This window comes from Vicugna pacos, chromosome 16 (assembly GCF_048564905.1).
Source record: "Vicugna pacos chromosome 16, VicPac4, whole genome shotgun sequence".
NCBI classification, from domain to species: domain Eukaryota; kingdom Metazoa; phylum Chordata; class Mammalia; order Artiodactyla; family Camelidae; genus Vicugna; species Vicugna pacos.
This window is the reverse complement of record NC_133002.1, coordinates 50,700,366-50,718,935: the sequence shown is the minus strand read 5'-3', so window position 1 is coordinate 50,718,935 and position 18,570 is coordinate 50,700,366. Positions and strand designations below refer to the sequence as shown.

Here is an 18,570-nt window from a genome sequence, read left to right as displayed (position 1 = left end):
TATACTGTCAAGGACAAGTGGACAGACTCAGTCATGAGGAATTGCTGAGTTTGTTTTTATGATCTGCTTAAAATTTGAATCATTTTTTAAAATACAAACAACATACGAATGTAAGATACTGTCTTAAATGCCACAGGGCCCTTACAAAGGTAACAGTAAGAGTTCTTGCTCTCACTGAGTTTACAGAAGTACAAAAAACGACTATTCTGTAGGGGAGAGTAAGGGGGAGACCACGGAGGAGGACATGTAAGCACTTTCTCTTTCATTTGAGCTTGCTGTATCTTTGAAATCATAAAGTGTTTTATTTTCCTGGATATTTTTTCTGTAGGCAAAACTGGACTTTAATCTAAGTCCACAGACCTTTTCTTTGAACCTGTAGTAACATGAAGGCACCGAGCACCTTTGCATGGTATTCGGGTACTGTGATCTTCACGCCTTCTGTTTCTGAACACCCCCTTCTTCCCCCTCCTTCCCAAGCCGGTGACTTTCTTCCTTTCAACAGAGGCCTGTTTTCCTTTCTTTTGAGAGCTGCCACCGCTCTGTAGCCCCAGGATTCATTGCTCACCAGCCCCCAGCCCCCAGCGCTCAAGCTTGATCCTCCCTAGGTAGTCAGAGGGTGGGTCTCGCCCGGGATGGGGGGCCTGGGCATCTTTATTATCTGATGAACTCCGAAGGGACTGTGCATACCAAAATGTAAGAATCAGTGCTGTACCTCGTAATTTTTAGGAAAAACCCTTAAGGTGTTTTGTTTCTCTCCTTCTCCTATAGCAAGGTAGATCAAGGACTGTATTTTAGAGTCCGTTACATAAACTGCAAGTGAAAGACAAGCCCAACTGAAGTATCCTGTCTCCTTCTCAGCAAAGGAATCAAAAACTATAGGGAGGGAAGGAAGGCAGGCAGGCAGGCAGGCAGGCAATATAGACCAGTAGACTTCACAAATCTCTAAAGCTTTCCTATTTTTATCATTACCTGTTAACCCATTAGCTGTGAAACTTAAAATATAAGAGGACTGACAATATGACAGAGTCCACAGGAAGCTAATAATAAAGGAATAAAAAGGGATAAACTCAGAGTAGTGAAAAGAATATGGTAGAAGTTAGTTAGCTGAGGAGATTTCAGCAGATTCTGGAATGCACAGCGCAGATGCAGGAGGGCCGGCTGTTGGAGGCAGGTGGGCTGCAGCCAGACCCCTCCCGGAGGGCTCCTCAGCAGAGGTGGCAGCCTTCCCACCCACAGGACCCCAGACGGCCTCCAACACAGAGGTTCTAGAGCAGAGTAGAAAGCCAGAGAGTAAGAGAAGAGAGGAATCAACTGAATCTCTGTATGCGGGCCAGGCACCCTCCCTGACCCCTGTGTACACATCTGCGTAGGAAGCCCAAAGAACCGGAGGGACACAGGGTTCTTCTCCAAAGAGAGAGAGTAAACTGTCTGCAGAGAACTAGGGTCGACAGAAGAGAATTGGACCCAGAGAAAATCCCCTGCTCTCTGAAGGATCGGCTCCCTCTTTCTAACATTGTGGCTCAACATGATAATTCACCCACCTCCACCCCAGAAGGAATATTTAGCAACCTGGCGACATTTCTGTTTGGCACACTTGGAGGTGGAAAGTGGTACTGGCATCTCAAAGGCAGAGGCCAGAGATGCTGCTAAACATCCTACAGGGCACAGGACAGCCCCCCACAACAAAGAATTATCCAGCTCCAAAGTGTCAGTGGTGTTGAGATTGAGAAACTCTGGTCTAAAGCAAAGCCTGCCAGTCAGTAAGCTGTACACACGGGCACAGGGCCCTCCAGGCACCTGCCCGGGCTGTTAACTTACTCTTCTTAGGTGGGAACGGACAGCCAGGAACGGCCAGATACTGAAGGAAGGCCTTCAGTGTGAAAGAGAAAGGTCAGTGTAACGAAAAATAGACGCCAGAGAGAACAAAAGAGAACTTTAAAAGCAAGCCTCCAAATCATGTCCCGAAAGAAAATTTAGAAGATATTGCAACTTCAAAATGGTGAACAGGATATTAGGAATAAAGAACAATCTGAGAAAAAGAGTAACTGGAAAAAATTTAAACTTACTGCAAGCATTGAAAGTTCAAATCAATGAACTCTCTCAATGTAAAGAACAAAAAGACAAGGAGATGAAAAATACAAGAAAAAAATGTTACAGAGTACCCAGTATTCACTTAATGGAAATTCCAGAAAGAGAAGACAGACAGAGGATAGGAAACTATGAAAAGACCACTAATATAAGAAAAATTGCCAGAGCCACCCAGCTGAGAGGCCCAAGAACAAATCCAGGCAGAACAAGTCATTCACTCAACAAATGGTTCTTGAGCCCCTGCTGTGTGTCAGATATTGAATGTAGCAGTGGCTAAAATAAAGTTCCGGCTCTCTGTGGGGCTTACATTCTTGTGGGAGAGGAAGACCGAGCCAGGGCGGGGCCGGGGAACCATGAGGACAGTTGATAAACAAACATACAGGCCAGCTGGGCAAATGGGAAGGGTCCACCCCACAGACACAGGAGTGTAAAATTTCCAGATGCCAAGGACAAAAAGCTCTTCTGAAAGCTTCCGGAGAGGATAAAGCAACCTATAAAGTAACAGGAATTAGACTGGTATCAGCTTTTCTCTAAGAACACAGAATGCTAGAAGATTATAGTGGAATAAATCCAAAAGTTTGAGGAAAAATGACTTTCAGCCTAGAAGTCTGTCCAGGCAAACAACCAATTGTAGAGGCAGAATAAATACATTTTCAAGTCACACAAGGACTCAGAAAGGGCCTCCTTCCTGTGCATCCTTCCTTTTTAGCAAGTTATTTTAAGACGTGCACTAGCAAAATAAAGAAGCAAATTAAGAAAACAGAAGACCTCGGATTTCAGGAGAGCAATGGGAGTTACTCTGACGCAGGGTGACAGTTGTACGGCAGGCCTGTGCAGCAGGTAGTCCAAGTTGGAGCAGGGAAACGGAGCCCTCCCAGGAGGGATGTGACTGGAGGGAAAAAAATTAGATAATTTAAGAATGTAAGGGGGGAAATGAAAGGCAATTAGAAACTCCATGAAAAGCAAAAAGTTGTGTAGGTCACTAAGAATGCCCTCTTAGGTAAAGAGTAGGTGCTACAGAGAAAAGTACTTACCTAGTCATAATAATGTTAACAGTACGTTGATTTTCGACTTTCAGAATCAGTCTGTAGACAAAGCCTGGGAAGGCTGCATTTTAACTTTAGTTTAATTTTAAATTGTAGAGAAATAAAACTTGGACTCAAGAAGGGAGGAGGGAAATGGTTACATGAGCTCATTTCTCATTTGCCATAACAGGATTTAAACAATATAAAATATAAGATAGCAGTGTATGAAATCTATCAAAGAACTGGAAGTTCAAAGTGATTGATGCTGGAGAGCTCGGTCTTGAGGTTGGGCAAGACAAGACGGGGCCGCAGCTTACCATAAACCCTCCGTGCTTTTGATTCGTACCTCATGTAGTTATTACTCTGATTCAATTTCTCAGAGTGCTTTTTTTAATTGGAAAGGCTTTAGCATTTGAAGGTAACTGTGAGGTGGCAGCTGAGGGGTTTGAATCCCACCCTGCTGAGGGGCTCACAGGCAGAACCCCGGGTGGGAGTGGCAGCAGCCGCTGCCGAGGGGAGTTCTGCACAGTAAAGGGGCCACTTAGGAGAGCTTGCCACCTGGTTACTTTATGTAGCTTCTTATTATATTCTAGTTTATATAATTTTTAAATTTTACTTATTTATTTGTTTGTCTGATAGCAGTACTAGGAATTGAACCCAGGACCTCGTGCATGCTACGCAGGCGCTCCACCACTGAGCTATACCTTCCCCCCTATATAATTTTTTATTAAAGAGCACAGGAGCCAGTTGACAAGTATACTCACATCTGCTTAAGTAAATAAAATGTGAAGAGATGTTAGGGAATTTTTGTTGATTTCTAGATTTAGGGGGGAATGAAACATACATGTAGCCAGTCATTGAAATTTATTTATGGATTTCCAGTATTTGCCGTATATTCTCTCCATTTTAAATTTATGCTCTCTGGCATTATTTTCATAACTGCTCTTTGTTATAATTCACCATTTATGCCATCCGTGTTCTTTCTTTTCTTACAGATTGTGATATCTTTAGTCTGAATTTTTAACTGGAATCAGAACTGGATGTTGGGGTCACTCTGTCTCTTATTGTACCACGTGATTACCTAATTCATAATTGCCCCCCAAAGTTCAGATTAGCTAATACAATTTTTTAATGTTTTTTTAAAAAGATGTATAGTAGTAAACAATTTATTCTAGCAGCCATGTTGAACAATGTATTTAAGAATTGTAAACTCCTGGAATACTGTATTTATATACACTTACTGCAACAGAACATGCTTGATAACTGTACAGTAATTTTGTTTTACTAACGAAAGTTGTGAATAAAACTGTGAAACTAGAAAGGAGACTTTCTGGACTTTGATAGAAACATGTGATTTTTAATACTGCTTTTTCTCAACATTTTTTCTTTCATCTTCCCCAGCTCAATGTGAATAAGTGCGCACACACACACACACACTCATGCACGCATACACACTCATGCACACACACTTTTTACCTCAGTGGTAATGTTTCTGTAAATGTCTCTATTTGTCCCTGTGTCTAAAAATGTTGTATTTGACAAACACACATAAATATATATATATTTATACCTTTTTTAATATTGGCTTTTTCCAGTGAATTGTCATGTTTAGTGTACAGTGAGAAATTTTAGTATTATAGGTTAAAAATTTCTTACTTGTTCTCATATATTGCTTGCCAAGGGTGAATGAAAGTACATGGCTGCTTCCCTCAGACAGACTGACCTTGGCGTCCACATAAAGCATCATGTTTTCAAAAATGAAGGGTGCTTAATTGTTCCCTTTTTTCTGTATTCTGTAGGTCTCATAACAACAAACTGCAGTCTACAGCTTCTTAAAGTTCACCGTGTTAACCTAACATAAAACACAGCAAGAATCTGGTTGTCTGAACTATTTTAAATTAAGGAGCCAGATGTTTTTAGTCAGGTTATCCTGACAAGACTTGACCTAAACTTCGTTTTTATTGGTCATAACAGTCCAATTATATTCTTGGCCAATTTTGTCCAACGGACAAAGGAAAAGCAAAGTCAACGACACCATTATCTTGTCAAGATCAAATGGTTTTACTCTTGTGGCAGAAGCGGGAAAACTTTGTTTATTGAAAAAAAAAAAAAAAGAAGAAAGCAAGAAAAAAAGATAATATGGGGTCAAGTGTAACTCCATGGAAATGCCACGTCTGCTCTTCAGTGAAGAAGCTGGTTTAGAGTCTCACAGAAAACTTTTGACTGTATTTATTTATTGTTGCAAAAAAGACGCTTTTTTATTGCTGCCCTCATTTGTCAGCTAATTATTTTTTCTTATAAAATCCAGCCCCGGTTACATGTAATCCATTCTGTATCTTATCATGATTCCTGTAGGTAAAAGTACAAGACGACCTCTAGATGTCTTTTCTTTCTATGAAAGGAGCTGCTATGTACACATGTGCACAAACACACAACTGGGAATCAACGAGTTTATTGTTCATGGTAGATAAAAATTACGCTTGCATAAAGGTTGGGCAAAGTGGTCCTGGACTACAGACTCTGTTGCCTTGAATAGAACAGTCCAATTTGTCATTTCCTCTGCACCAGGCTAAAATGAGTAAAATCTATTTGAAGGTATCTTGTTTGTAAACATTTGTCAGATTCTAATTTTTTTCTTTTTGTATTAAAATTCAACTATGGATGTATATGAAACAAAATAAATGGAGACAATTTTTCTCCCACAGACGGTGTCTTTGAATGTGCACTAATGATTACCTGTAAGCCTTTGAGGGGAAAGGGAGGGCTGCAAGGTAAATCAAAGGCAGAAGGATCTGACTGTACCTGGATTTCTGCAGGGTAGGAGTGGTCCTTCATTTTCTAGTTCCCAGCCCACTGTCATCACGTCGAAGAAAAATCTTCAGGGGTGCTAATCCTGTTGCATCGATCGGTCGGACTAATAAAAAAGGAAGTGTGACAAAATACGCATTGCCTTCCTCTGTGCATTATATGACACCAGGCAAGTTACCAGCTACAGACCGCTACTTATATTTTATGAAGGATTTTTTTTTTTTAGATGACTTCATCCTTTTTGTATTTTGTTTGTTGGTTGAGTTGTTTTGGGGTTTTTTCCACATAAGAAAAAGTAGTGTAAGTAGTAGGGGGGGAAATGGAAACAGCAGAGGAAGGTGTGTTCTGCCTGTTTTTTCTTTCAGTGTCCTAACCTCACACATTGTATTTCTACCTTGTAATAATAGCGTCTGTAAGATCTGCCATAGTTGGTTTACGCAGCTTTGCAAAAATTTTACTAGATTTTGCACTAATTCGTATTAGCTTTGTCCTACCAAGTTCTGGAATTTATCTAATTACTGTTTTTTAAAAGTTTCCTTCTGTTTAATACTGCCCTGCTATGCAAAACCTTGCCCGGATCTTAGTTTCTTAAAAGAAAGACATTGCTACCGTTCCTGATTCTTTCTTACTACAGGCTCAGGTGTACCAGTTATTCCGGGTTAATTTTATCTAATGAAGCCCATTCCTTTTTGTACATAAAAATGTCACTTAAACCTGTGCTTACAAACAAAAGAGACTAATTGCTCAATATTGAAAACATGGAAACAAAGTTTTTGCCTAAAATATTAACATTGGAAGTAGTCAAATGTAGGTTATTTTGTCCTTTTACTTTTTAAAAAATGTTACATGTTGTATGCACTGTGCTGATGCAAGAATCCTACATTTTAATGAATTATAAAATTATTCTGCATCTCATCAAGTCACAGTATTTCTGTACTATTTATTCATATATATACAGATACAGATATATATGGGCTTAACCATTTACAACTTGTTGCGGCAAGAACTTTCCTACCTGTAGGCAATAGATTGCTATGTTTTTAACAGATTGTGGCAAATTCTAAACAGCAATTCTTTTTGTACGTAATAGGACATTTCATCCTAGAAAAATAAAGTAATGTTTTTGACATTGGATTTGGTGCAGTTTCTAAAGAAACAATGGTTGGTTGGTTAATATATTTTCTGTAAATGTTGGCACTGCCAAAGTGTATAAAAAAGGGTAAATTTTATGGGACTCCTCAGACTGGGAACATGTTAATTTCGTATGTGTATTTAGTATTATAAAGCCTTTTGCAAAGTCTATCACCATATAAATACACAGGCATTTTACAGTTTTATCAAGTACAGAGCTTTAGTCTTTCAAAAGTAATTCTTGGAAAAACATGCATTCTTATAACATATTATGAGTTTCAAAAGTTGCTTTTCTATGAATATTTGACAAGCTTCTGCTACTCAGATGGGATACATATATTACAGCTATTTTGCCTTCAATATTCCAAGTAGTAGAATGCACATTTGTTATACTGTTGGGATTCAGATTCTACCCAGTCTTTGGGCTTGTAAATATACTTCATTTGCATCAATAGATTTCCTCTGCTGAAAGTATTTTCAATGCCTTTTATTTTTCATCTGCCAAGTTCACAATCCTTGAAACCATTTCATAAAAAGTATTTTCATGGTCAGGCTTTTTTCACCTTCCCAAATTCTGCAGGATTTCTATTTCAACTAATGCCCTGCAGTAGTTTAAAAAATATATATATGAACTTTCAGAGATATTTTCTAAAGTAAAACAATTACCTTTTTATATTTCAAGTGGCCTGGAGTGTTATTAAGAGACACTGAGATTTGCTGTTGTTTATGTAATCTGCCTTCCTGGAATGTTTGAATAAAAGTTCTTTCCCTATTTCTCTTCATTTGCTAGGCAACTGCCCTGCATCTTTTGTGTGTTTCTGATATTAAACAGCCAGCCTGATGACCTTGTAAATCTGCACACACAGCCTCATGACGGAGGCTATTACCCATAAGTCTCATATTTGTTGTCCTTAGAATGAGAATGGTGGTCTCTCAAGGGCAAATAAGTGCTACGTTTTTTTGTGATAAAGTCCTGTACCTGAAATTGAAGTTACACATTGTAGGTAGTGGGTCAGTTTTTAGGTGTTTGCATATACAAGTGTTTGATCAACTTAAAAAAATGATTTTAAGAGAAATATAAACTAACAGTATCAAATGATATCTTTAATTAAAAGACAGTAAAAAGCTAGTCATCCCCCCGCCACCGCCAAAAAAAAAAGGCATATGTTTTATAGACCTTTCCCTACCAAAAGAAAAACATTTTTCTGCTTGAGTTCTAACAGCTTGTCGAAGGAGGAACATGCTGAGTTACTCTTGGCAACAGAGTATTTTATTGATGAGGGACTTGTGCACCTAATCCTTCAGTTTTCAGAACACAAACCCATGTGCTAAGGAAAATCTATCAATAGGACAAAAGGACTAGGAACTACAGTGAATTTGTGAATTAAAATGTTCCATAAAATTCAAAGGTTGTATCCAAGGTACTGACTGAATATTGAGATTCTTTTAAACGTTTTTGCCTAACCTGGAATTCCCAGTCTCGTTCACTGCCTCCCGAGTACACCCCCAGACGCACAGCTGGTCTACCTCATTTGCACCTCACTTATCTTTCATTGCAAACCTGGGCTTCAGTGATGGCCTTAATTTTAATGAGGCAGTTTCTAAAAAGCTGGCCTGCCTGTGTTTGCCAAGGTATACATGGGTCTTCAATGGCCACACAGAAGAACTGAATATGTACAGGATGTCAGGACAGGACAGAGGCTTCACAGCGTAAGACCCTGTGTGCTATTACAGACTAAAAACACATCTTGAGCTCCCGAATGCATCTCCTCTGAGACCAAATGGGCTGTTTTTCTCTCTTCAGTGCGGTTCCTTTTTATCCTTTCTTGAGGTAGTTAATATTCAATCATGGATGATCAGTGTCTGTTCACAGTGTTTCAAATTTAACTGCAGCACAGCCTGGTCTTCTGAAAAAAAAATTGTTAATGTCTTTATAGACTCAGGTATAAAATTAATCTTAAATTCAGTTAGCGATGAAATCTTTTTCAAGCCAACCGGAAAACATTTAAAATTCACATGTTTGCAAGCCGTCATTAAATATTGGTTCCAGGGATTTTGGAGTAAGTTTGAGAAATGCTTTTTCCCAAACCTTTTGGGGCTCAGTGAGGCTAAAAAGCAAAAAAAAACAAAACAAAAAAGAACCACAAAACCCAAAAAACCAGCTGCATCCAAGATCTGATTTCAAGGCAAGATTTACTGCTTTATAAACACAAACATGATACTTGGTCTTAATAGAAAAATGACATCAGATATACCCAGAATATGTTTGGCATCGGGATAGCTGCCAGTATGGCACAAACATGATTTTAGAAGCAGGAGGTGTGAAAAACTGTATCTTCTATCTTCGTACATCAGGAACACTTGTTAGAACAAACACTTGTTTGCTTGAATTAAGCCCTTCAGTACTCTTTTAAGTGTAAAACTTCTAATACTTGTCTTGGGCTCTGACTTTAGTGTTCGATCTAAATGTGATCTAAATGACATTTCATATGTCTGACTAGTGCACTTAACTGTTATGTACAGAATTTTAAATGTGATGGTTTTAGTATAAAATTTGGTTTGACTCAAGATATAAACTATTCAAAACTGTATATTTAAAATCAAGGAAGTGTTTTTGTGAACTATTTCTACGGAAGAATGTATTTAAATTAAAATAATTAAAAATAAACAACATGAAGCAGTGATCTGTTAACTGGACAGGTCAGTTATCTGAGCTCTGTGACTGACCGGCACTACAGCTGAATAACTTTGCCCCGGAGCTTAGAAGCATACCATTTAAGAAGCATTTTGTGAATCAGAAAGTGACAACTTCAAGATCAGAGTCTGAACTCTGCAACTAGTTCTTAAAGGAGCTATGTGCCCTAAGCTAAAGGAAAATCCCATTACATGAGGATAAACCTCCTGCCTTATCGCTGAATTCCAAGTCTCATGATCCAGAAATGCCAGGCTGGTTTTTTTTTTTTTAAATGGAAGTACTGGGGATTGAACCCAGGACCTCATGCATGCTAAGTTCATGCTCTACCACTGAGCTACACCCCACCGCACTAGGCTGGGATGTTTCAAATGCACTGGGTGTGAATTGCCCCTTGCACTTGCCCATCCCTTTTTCGGTTAAATCTTTTCACATAGCTGCTGCTGCTCCTGAGCAGTCCATCTCCTGGTCGGAGGCGCCCTCTCAGGACCTGAAGCAGAGCTGTAGGTAGCTGCCTTCTCTTATGGTAGATGTGGCCCATCACAATATACCTGCTGCCTGAAAAAAAAAAAAAAGTCAAATTATAAATTCATAGCATCATTTAAATTCCATGAAACTCTAAGAAAATATAAGGCCTTTAAGAAATGCCTAAGCTTGAGTCTATTATCTTGCTGCACCTGTTGAATCTCAGACATTTAACCCTCAGGCAACAGGTGGAAACAGCCTAGTGACTGTTATAAAACAGATTATTCAGCCTGCAGATAGCCAACACTACGAAACAAAGGTCCTAAACACAATGAAACAGTGGGATTTTACAGAGAACATATCTAGAAAGTGGGTTGGGCATTACCCTGTACAAACACACACACACACTCTCACGCCCACCCCCCACCCCCAACACTTAAAAACTCAGTCTAAACAGCTCCTTAGGCATCCCTTCTGGAAACGGTATTCCGTCATTCACTCCATTTGTCAACAAATATTTTACTGAGTGCCTGCTTTATTACTATCCGTGGTGTTTCCATCTTTAACAGCCCGAGGCGGGGGGTCGCTGATAGAATTTAAATCATAGAGTAGCCGAAATAATACCTGTCGCCTAAATTCCATTCATTTTAGGATATCCCTCTCCCCCAAAAAGGTACTGGGGTGACCGATTGAGACCAGGCTGGGGCATATCCAAGTTATAAATGGTGGCATAAAGTACACATATAAGATGTTCACTTAGATCAGTTTCAATACCAGGTTTAAATTCTGGACATGGCTTATTGCAACTGGAGGAGTCTAGGGCTAACATGTGGACTCGGAAGAAAAACCCGTCCGGAGTGATGTACAGGCGGTTCATCTTGTATAGCCCGTCCCGGTCCACCAGCAGAGTCACCAGCCGGATCCCTGTGCCAAGCACGTCCACATCATGCACGATTCCGTTCACTGCTGCTTTCAAAAAACAAAGAGTTTGGAGAAATGCATAGCTTTCATTTCCTCTTTCTCTCCCCAGTGCGTTTTTAACAAATCACGAAATAGTCCACACGGGTCTAGGGCCTGCAGGACCGAGTGGGTGAGTTTCTGTAGGGTTTAATTTAGGGGTCCCGGTGCACAGCCCGGCGCTCTTGGCTCGGAAAGGCTCGCCCGGCGGCCCGAGCTCGGCAGCCCGGGACCGGGAGGAGTGCGGGCGGGGCTCACCGAACTCGCTGGCGCAGTAGGACTCGTGCTCGTCCAGGTCCGCCCTGCAGGCGCGCGCGCAGAGCTCGGCGCCAGGTTCTCCGTCCTCCCTTCCCGGGGGGCCGAGGCGCGGCGGCGGCGCGGGCGCGGGTCCCGGGGGCGGTGCAGCGGCGCGCGGCCGGTTGGGGTGGGCGGGAGCGGCGGAGGCCTCGGCGGCGCGCGCGGGGAGACGCGCGGCCGGGAGGCGCAGGGCCCGGGCGCGCGCGCGCCGCGGGGAGTCCTCCAGTGCGGGCACGCGGCGCGGCGAAGCGCGGTTCTCGGCCTGCGCGAGGCGCGGGCTGGGCGGGCCCGCGGGCGCGCGCGCGGCCTCCCGGAAGCCGGCCCGGTTCTCGGCAGGCGGCGGGGGCTTCCGGCGCCGCAGGTCCGACCAGGCGCGGGGAGAGTCTTCGGCAGCACGCGGCCGTCGCGGGGTCTCTGGGACCGGCTGCGCCTGGGGCCCCCGCGTCTCTTCCGCACTCGGGCTGCCGCCGGGGTCCGGCTTCCTGTTGTGGGGCGGCGAGGCTGCAGGGAGAGAAGAGGAGAGGCCAGGGAGGCCATCAGGAAGGAGAGGCCGAGGAGGCAGAGAGGAGAAGGAAGGGGAGGGGAGGCGGAGAGGGGACGGGAGGCAACGGGAGGGTAAGAAGTGGGAGGCCGAGACCAGAGTGGAGGGAGACCGAAAGGGGAGAGGAGGGGAGGAGAGGTGAGGCTAGGGAGGCTGAGAGAAGAGAGAAGGCAGGCAGAGACGAGGCTGCGGAGAGGAGGAGAAGCGGATTGGGGGAAAGAAGAAAGGGCTCTGGGAGGAGAGAGGAGATGGGGGACAATGTAAACTCAGCAAACACCTGCGAGAGGAGAGATGGGGAGGCCAGGAGACCTGGAAGTGAAGGAAAGAGAACGGGAGGGGGTCGAGGAAGGCGCCCCTGGGGTTAAGAGAAGGAAGCTTCCTTCGCTTCTGGTGAGCACAGGTTTCCTAGGCCCCAAAGGAAGACGGAGGTGAGGGTCTTGCCAACTAAGAACATTTTCCTCACCACTCAATAGCTTTTAAAATTACAGCAACCTGTTTGTTCTAGAACTAAACATAACTGACAACTTTGGTTAAATAACAAACTTTTTGCCCTTTTATATGTGTGTGTGACATACATATATACATACACACATACATCCGCCTTTTTGCTGTGTACAATTTGTTGAGAAAGTACCAAGAGCAAATCCAGAGGGAAAGGTCTCATGTTACAGGTTCTCCTGATTGTTTAAGCGCCCCTGACAACAGAACTATTTGATTTTCCCATCCGTGTTTACACTGTCATCTTGGTCTCTGCAGAATCAAGCACTTGTGAGTGGATTTTTATCTGGCTTCTTGGACACCACTTACTAGTAAACCACAACTTAGATTTTTGAAGCATGGCTGGGAGGCAGAGGCCCCTGGTTAAGTATAAAAGCACACAAATCCCTTACATGCCCCCCCTACCCCCTTTCCATGTGGAGAAAAATCTCCTAAATGGCATGGCATGGAAACAAAATTTTGAAATTATTAGTGATTTTCCCCAGCTCTGCAGGCAGGTTGGTGAGCAAACTTCAGCCAGCTTAGAAGCTGGGCAACTTTCCATGCCCAGTTACACAATATCACCTCCCCGTTTTCCTGGGTCCCAGTGCCCTCCAGACCGGCTCAAGAGCCCGTCATTATTTTTCTATTGTTTTAACGTCTGGTTTGCAGCATTTCTCCTCTGGCATGGAAGAGTTGGGTCTGCCCATTTGCAGCTCTTGCATCACTTCATTTAAAGTGATTTATCTCGCCAAATTGACAGTCTCCTTTAAAATCAGCTTTCACCCGGCAATAATCGCCAGTTATAGTTCATGTTTTTGCAGAGGTTGATTCTGACTCATTATGTTCAACGTTGCCCATACACAGCTGAATAAAGTTCTGGTGGATATCCAATTCCTGGCTGTCAACTGTTGACCTCACAACTGCTTCCCCATTGATATCACCATCTGTTGTCATGGGAAAGATTGTCTGATATTTGGGTTAAATGCCACTGAAGTCATTCAATTTCCATGTGGAAAAATAACCCAAAGTAAATTGCCCTGTGAGGTGCGGAAGCTATTTTTCCCAGAGATAGCGAATCGAACAGAACATCCAAATAAAAGCAAAACAAAAGCACCTCCCTGCAGAGAACCTCTTATTTCTTCATTCCCTCAGTAATTTTCATCTCATACATGAAATTGTGTGTGTGTTTTAAAGATTCAGGTGTCCCAAGGCCATTGGTTGGGACTGCAGGGAGAGGGGGGAAAGGTCCGATTTCGGCTCCCTTCGCCCCCAGCTCCGGCGGGACCCACCCAGCGCCTCTGATCGCCTGCGGGACGGGGACCCGGGCGCAGGGCGGACCCCGCGCTCCTCCCGGCGCCTGCCGCCCGCCGCGTCCTGAGAGCCCGGCCGGCACGGCTCCCGAAAGGCGCGCCACGACCCCTTTTGACACTTTCCCTCCTCCGTGATGGAGCAACTACTTAACATGCAAAGTTTTCTCTAGCCTGCCCGGCTCGCTCGAGATCATTTCAGTAGCTGAACTGGCTTCATTCCGAAAAGGCTGCCAAGACACACACAATCTTGGGGACACATTTTGCTCCTTTGGAACACGAACACGGACCTGGAGTCTTCTCTCTGGCAAGCCCTGACCCCTTTCTCGTCCCGCCCTTCATCGCGCCCTCTCCCCACCACCACCACCCCCGGATCCCAGCCCCTCTCCCTGGGCTCAGCGTTTCATCGATCTTACCTTTTCTCTCCGCCACTGGGGCTTCGGGAGATGATCCAACGATCAAACAGAGGAGCCAGAAAGCTCTAGCTGTCATGTTTGTAGACACGGTTCCCAGGCTCTAAAACTGAGCCTGGGCTTTTGCTCTTTCTCTCCCCCCACCCCTTCTCCACACCCCCACCCCCGTTCATGCTAATGAGGGGCAGCCTTTGGGGAAACGGGAATCACTCACTGAACAGACCATTGGAACAAAACCGAGCTGCAGGGATTTCTCCCACCTCCTAAGGGGGACGAACACTTGGCCTCTCAAAGTTGTCCCTGGGAACGTCTGTCCTGTGATCTGTGAGCAATAAGAGCATCAAATCCTACACCATAAACCCGTGTGGGTTTGCCGGCAGGAGTGGGGAGGAGGCGAGGGTGAGGTGGCCAGTGAAGAGAAGGGTGCTGAGGGGCTGAGGGACAGGGTGGGAGAGAAAGAGTGATAGGGAGTTTTTCTAGATTAAATCAACAACAAATAGGCAAATTAGTGCTTAAGACAGTTTGGGCTTGTGGAAGGGAGGCGATTCCAGATGACAGAAAATACGTCCCGGAATGTGTCAGGGATTCCGAGAGGAACCAAGTCACTACATCCTAGGTTTGGTTACACTATTTTACTATATATACAATATTTATATTCTAGAATCAGAAAGGGGGAAAAAGCCTCAATAAAAGAGTTTTTCTTCTCCCTCCTCCTCCCCCCAATTGAAATTGGTATCTAGTTGGCTAGATTCATCAAGCCCATAAGAGTGCCCTTTACCCACCAGATGCAAGAGGACCGAGAAGTAAAAATCCTTCCCAGCTCTCTAGTGATGGCTCATCTCCTCAAGAAAGGTGGATTTTTTTTTTCTTTCTTTCTAAGAAAAACTCATTCCCTACTTAGGTCTGAATTCTTGAAATGGCTCTGTATATTAGGTCCTAAGCTAAGGACCCTTTCCCTCAGATTGAACAGAAACAGCATTCACCAAAGGGATAAGTAAGCTCACCATAGTAAACCCACAACCTTACTGACCTGTATCTCATTTCAACAGCTTCAAATCCAAAAAGAAGGGGAAATGCATTGAAATGAAGGCATTTTTTTTTTCTGAAGCACATGAGCCAACAGTGAGATGAAGCTGCTAAAAGAAATAACAAACTTTTGCTGGAGGGGCAGGGGGATCATGTTTTCAAGAAAGACACTGGACAGCTAGAAGGGAAAAAATAGGGTGGTGAAAGGGCTGGACTCCATCATGGTCAAGATCTTTTGGAGGAACTGGGGATAGGCACACAAAAACATGTTATAGTTTGGATAATAATGAGTAGGTAGAAGATTTCAAGTGATAGGTTTAATTTCAGATTAAGAGAGAATATTCTAACTAAGATCTCCAAGAGAGCAGGCTGCTTTGAAGGATTGTGACAATGAAGTCCTGGCCATTGGGGGTATCCAAAGAGTACATGATTCAAAGACACTGTAGAACAGGTTCCTGAATTAGGTGTGTTTGTGGTTTGAGTGCTGCAGTGAGATAAATCAGTTCTAGAGAGGAGCTGGCTGTCTAGTCACAGGCTAACAATATGTTGGAGGGAGTTCCCTATGTCTGTAGTCTGGTCCTCAACTTTCCTCAGCTTGAAACTCAATTTTGTCAAGGGATCAGATTTATGGGACCAACTCATGTTAACCAAACTCATAAAAAGCAGATGTATAAACCAGAATGACGCTTATTAATTTGCAATAGAGAGGATCTTGCAAAGGTGATTGAGAGGTCTAATTATTAATCAGAAGTTTGCCTATTGAGCATTAAATAGAATTGTAATTGAAGGTGGGCTAATCTGCCCTCATTCAAGTTTTAGAGGAGCATATTCTCCATTTCCTGGAGTATACCCCTCTAGTCACTACAAGGCTTTTGTACACCAGAGTCAGTGTCTCCAGATGCTGACCAAGACTGAAAAACACTGAAATTCATTCTTCTGAGTTTAGAGTTTATAGATGTCCTTACATTCCCTTCTTCCACATATTCATCCTTTAAGTCAAGTGGAATAAAATTAATTAGGCTTAAGCTTTCTCAGTTACAACCACATCTCAGACATAGCTGCCTGAGATTATATTCAAGTCACCCAGATCCAGTTTGGGGTGTTCCCGAAACTCTTCTGTTGCAGGAATGTTGTGAATGCCCTGAAGCCCACACCCTGAAATGTAGAGGCAGAGAGCAGAGTGGACATCTCCCACGGGCTCCTAGAGGGTTCCAGGGTGGCACCAGCCTGGAAGAACTTGCCGGGGTCCAGGGCTGGGTCTTGGGCAGCATATGGCTTGCATGCTCAGAGCCATATTCATGGTGGAAAGCATTAAGAGCTCAGAGACTGAACTATGTAAGCCAAAATGCTACTGTATTAATTTACAGTGAGACATCGACTCAGGCAGACCTGCATGCTCAGGTCAGCCTGGCTAGTATTTTCTTTCTATAAACAAGTCACCTGGGAAGCCAAATTATCATCAGGGTGCTTGGTAATTTAAACCTGAGCCCCGGGGGAATTCGTCATATGGTTGGAATGTTTAAAGGTATTGGTTTCTCATAGCCTAATATGTCCATCTTTCACATCTCAGGTGGAAGAATCTTAGAGCCTAACTGCCTTCCTCTTCCGTGCCAATTTCTGGCATTTTGAGTGTATCTTTCTGTTTAGCAAATATTTGTAGAGCATCTACTGTGTGTTGTATAATAAAGAATTTGTGCCAGGTTCCTGGCATGGACCTTCTAACCCTTGGAATTTCCCAAGTGATTGAAGCATCTTAATTATTCATGAGCTTCCTGAATCACACCTGAGTTTATGATAATGAGGTAAGTCTTGGAGGACCCCGTGATTGCTTCGGGATGGGAGCTAGTTACCAGAAAGATCAGCCATGCGATTAGAGAGCTGGAACTTTGAGCCAGCCTGACCTCCAGGGAGCAGAGAGACGCTGGAGATTAGGTTCAATCGGATAGTCAGTGATTTAATTCATCATGACTGCTTGATGAAACCCCAGTGACAACTAAATGGAGCTTCCTGGTTGGTGACCACATTGACATGCTACGAGGGTAACACACCTGGATCCATGGAGAGAGGACACTGAAGCTATGCTTTTGAGACCTTCCCAGATCTTGCCCTATATGTCTCTTCATTTGGCTGGTTCTGATTTATATCCTTTATAATAAAATTTTGATCATAAGTATAGAACTTTCCTGACTTTTGTGAGTTGTAGAGAACGATCAAAACTGAGAGATGTGTTTGCCATGCACAGGCTGACTGAGAACCCCTCCTCCTGGGTAGACCCCACACTTTTCCTTCTTTGCAGTCTGATTCTCTAATGACTATCCCTGGAGAAACCCTAGTTTTATGCTCGCTTGGCAAAAATAAGTTTGAATATTTCATGGTGGTTGATAGAACTTTGTTCTTAAAACATATGATTCAGATTCTTTAAAACTTGTTTAATGTTTATACCAAAGGTCATGCTCTGCAGGTGTATGTGTGGTGGGTGCATAGAGGGGGAGATCTGGGGGGCCTGGCCCTGTATGTATTACTAAGGGGACACAGTGAGACAATACGGGATTTAATTGAAAACACATCAGTCGTGGGTCACACTACCAGGGTTGTCAGGTATTTGTTCTTAATTGTTACTGTAATATTGTTTCAGGTGTTTTGTTTTTCTAATTTAATACTTTCACTCTGTTGTCTGACTGTGAACTGCTAACAGCGTTAAACTTGATGTAAATAAATGAGGCCCCTGAAAGAGGGGCGGAACCTGAGAGGGATCTAAATTTGTTTGCAGTCCTCTGAAATGAGGGCAGTCTTATTCTGGATCATGCCCTTTAACTAGTGAGGTCTGTGCTAACTCTGGGTTGTTACTGTCCAATTTGAATTGCAGTCCACCAGTTGGTATCAAAACACTATGTTCCAGGTGTTTTAGAAGCCAGAAATACCAGTTATCATCATTCTTCAAAAAGAGTACAGTATAACTGCTTTGGATCCCCCTTGGGTAAATCGGGGTCATGTTCTGGTTCTATTTCAGGACCATCTTGGTTGGGACCAGGGTCTCCCCAGATTCTTCAGGCTTTCACAGATAGCTGCCAGGTTTACTCCCACAGGCACTGGGCTAGGTCCTGGAATATTGGGACATAAATCCTCCCCTCAAGCGGCTCACAGACTGCTGTAGGAAATAACATTCAGTGATAGTGTTAAGGACAATATTCAAAAGTTATACCTGTTAGAAATGTTTACTGTGTATGTAGTCAAATTTATTGCTTTTTTTTGTGATGTCTTCCATTCCTTTATAAAAGCCTTTAACGTTTATGCAAGTAACATGTATCATTGCAGAGTAACTAGATATTACAGATAAGAA

The 18,570-nt window shown here is 43.2% G+C and overlaps 2 protein-coding genes across 13 annotated transcripts in view; one reads left to right on the top strand and one right to left on the bottom strand.

Annotated features, from left to right (window-relative positions):
- The window catches only part of BPTF (bromodomain PHD finger transcription factor), a 127,730-nt gene extending 121,910 nt beyond the window's left edge, over positions 1-5,820 (top strand). For 11 of the 12 annotated variants that reach the window (XM_072939433.1, XM_072939432.1, XM_072939431.1 and 8 more), the window contains one exon: positions 4,913-5,820. In XM_072939433.1, the coding sequence (XP_072795534.1) occupies positions 4,913-4,949 (37 nt within the window). In that variant the 3' untranslated portion in view covers positions 4,950-5,820. The other variant, XM_072939427.1, reaches the window with a different exon arrangement.
- Positions 5,821-9,228: 3,408 nt separating this feature from the next.
- C16H17orf58 (chromosome 16 C17orf58 homolog) lies at positions 9,229-14,346 on the bottom strand. The gene is made up of 4 exons (XM_031685619.2): positions 14,208-14,346; positions 11,425-11,964; positions 10,984-11,175; positions 9,229-10,302 (listed from the first exon to the last, which is right to left on the bottom strand). Exons 1-4 carry the CDS (start codon positions 14,281-14,283, stop codon positions 10,112-10,114), a joined length of 999 nt encoding a protein of 332 aa, XP_031541479.2. The 5' UTR covers positions 14,284-14,346; the 3' UTR covers positions 9,229-10,111.
- Positions 14,347-18,570: the final 4,224 nt, after the last annotated feature.

What these genes read in the sequence shown, in the direction of transcription:
- C16H17orf58 (XM_031685619.2), bottom strand. Translation starts at nt 14,283, where the DNA reads ATGACAGCTAGAGCTTTCTGGCTCCTCTGTTTGATCGTTGGATCATCT. An exon ending in CCCAGTGGCGGAGAGAAAAG is followed by an intron (nt 11,965 to 14,207) that starts GTAAGATCGATG and finishes CTCTCCCTGCAG; the next exon opens with CCTCGCCGCCCCACAACAGG. An exon ending in CTACTGCGCCAGCGAGTTCG is followed by an intron (nt 11,176 to 11,424) that starts GTGAGCCCCGCC and finishes TTTTGAAAGCAG; the next exon opens with CAGTGAACGGAATCGTGCAT.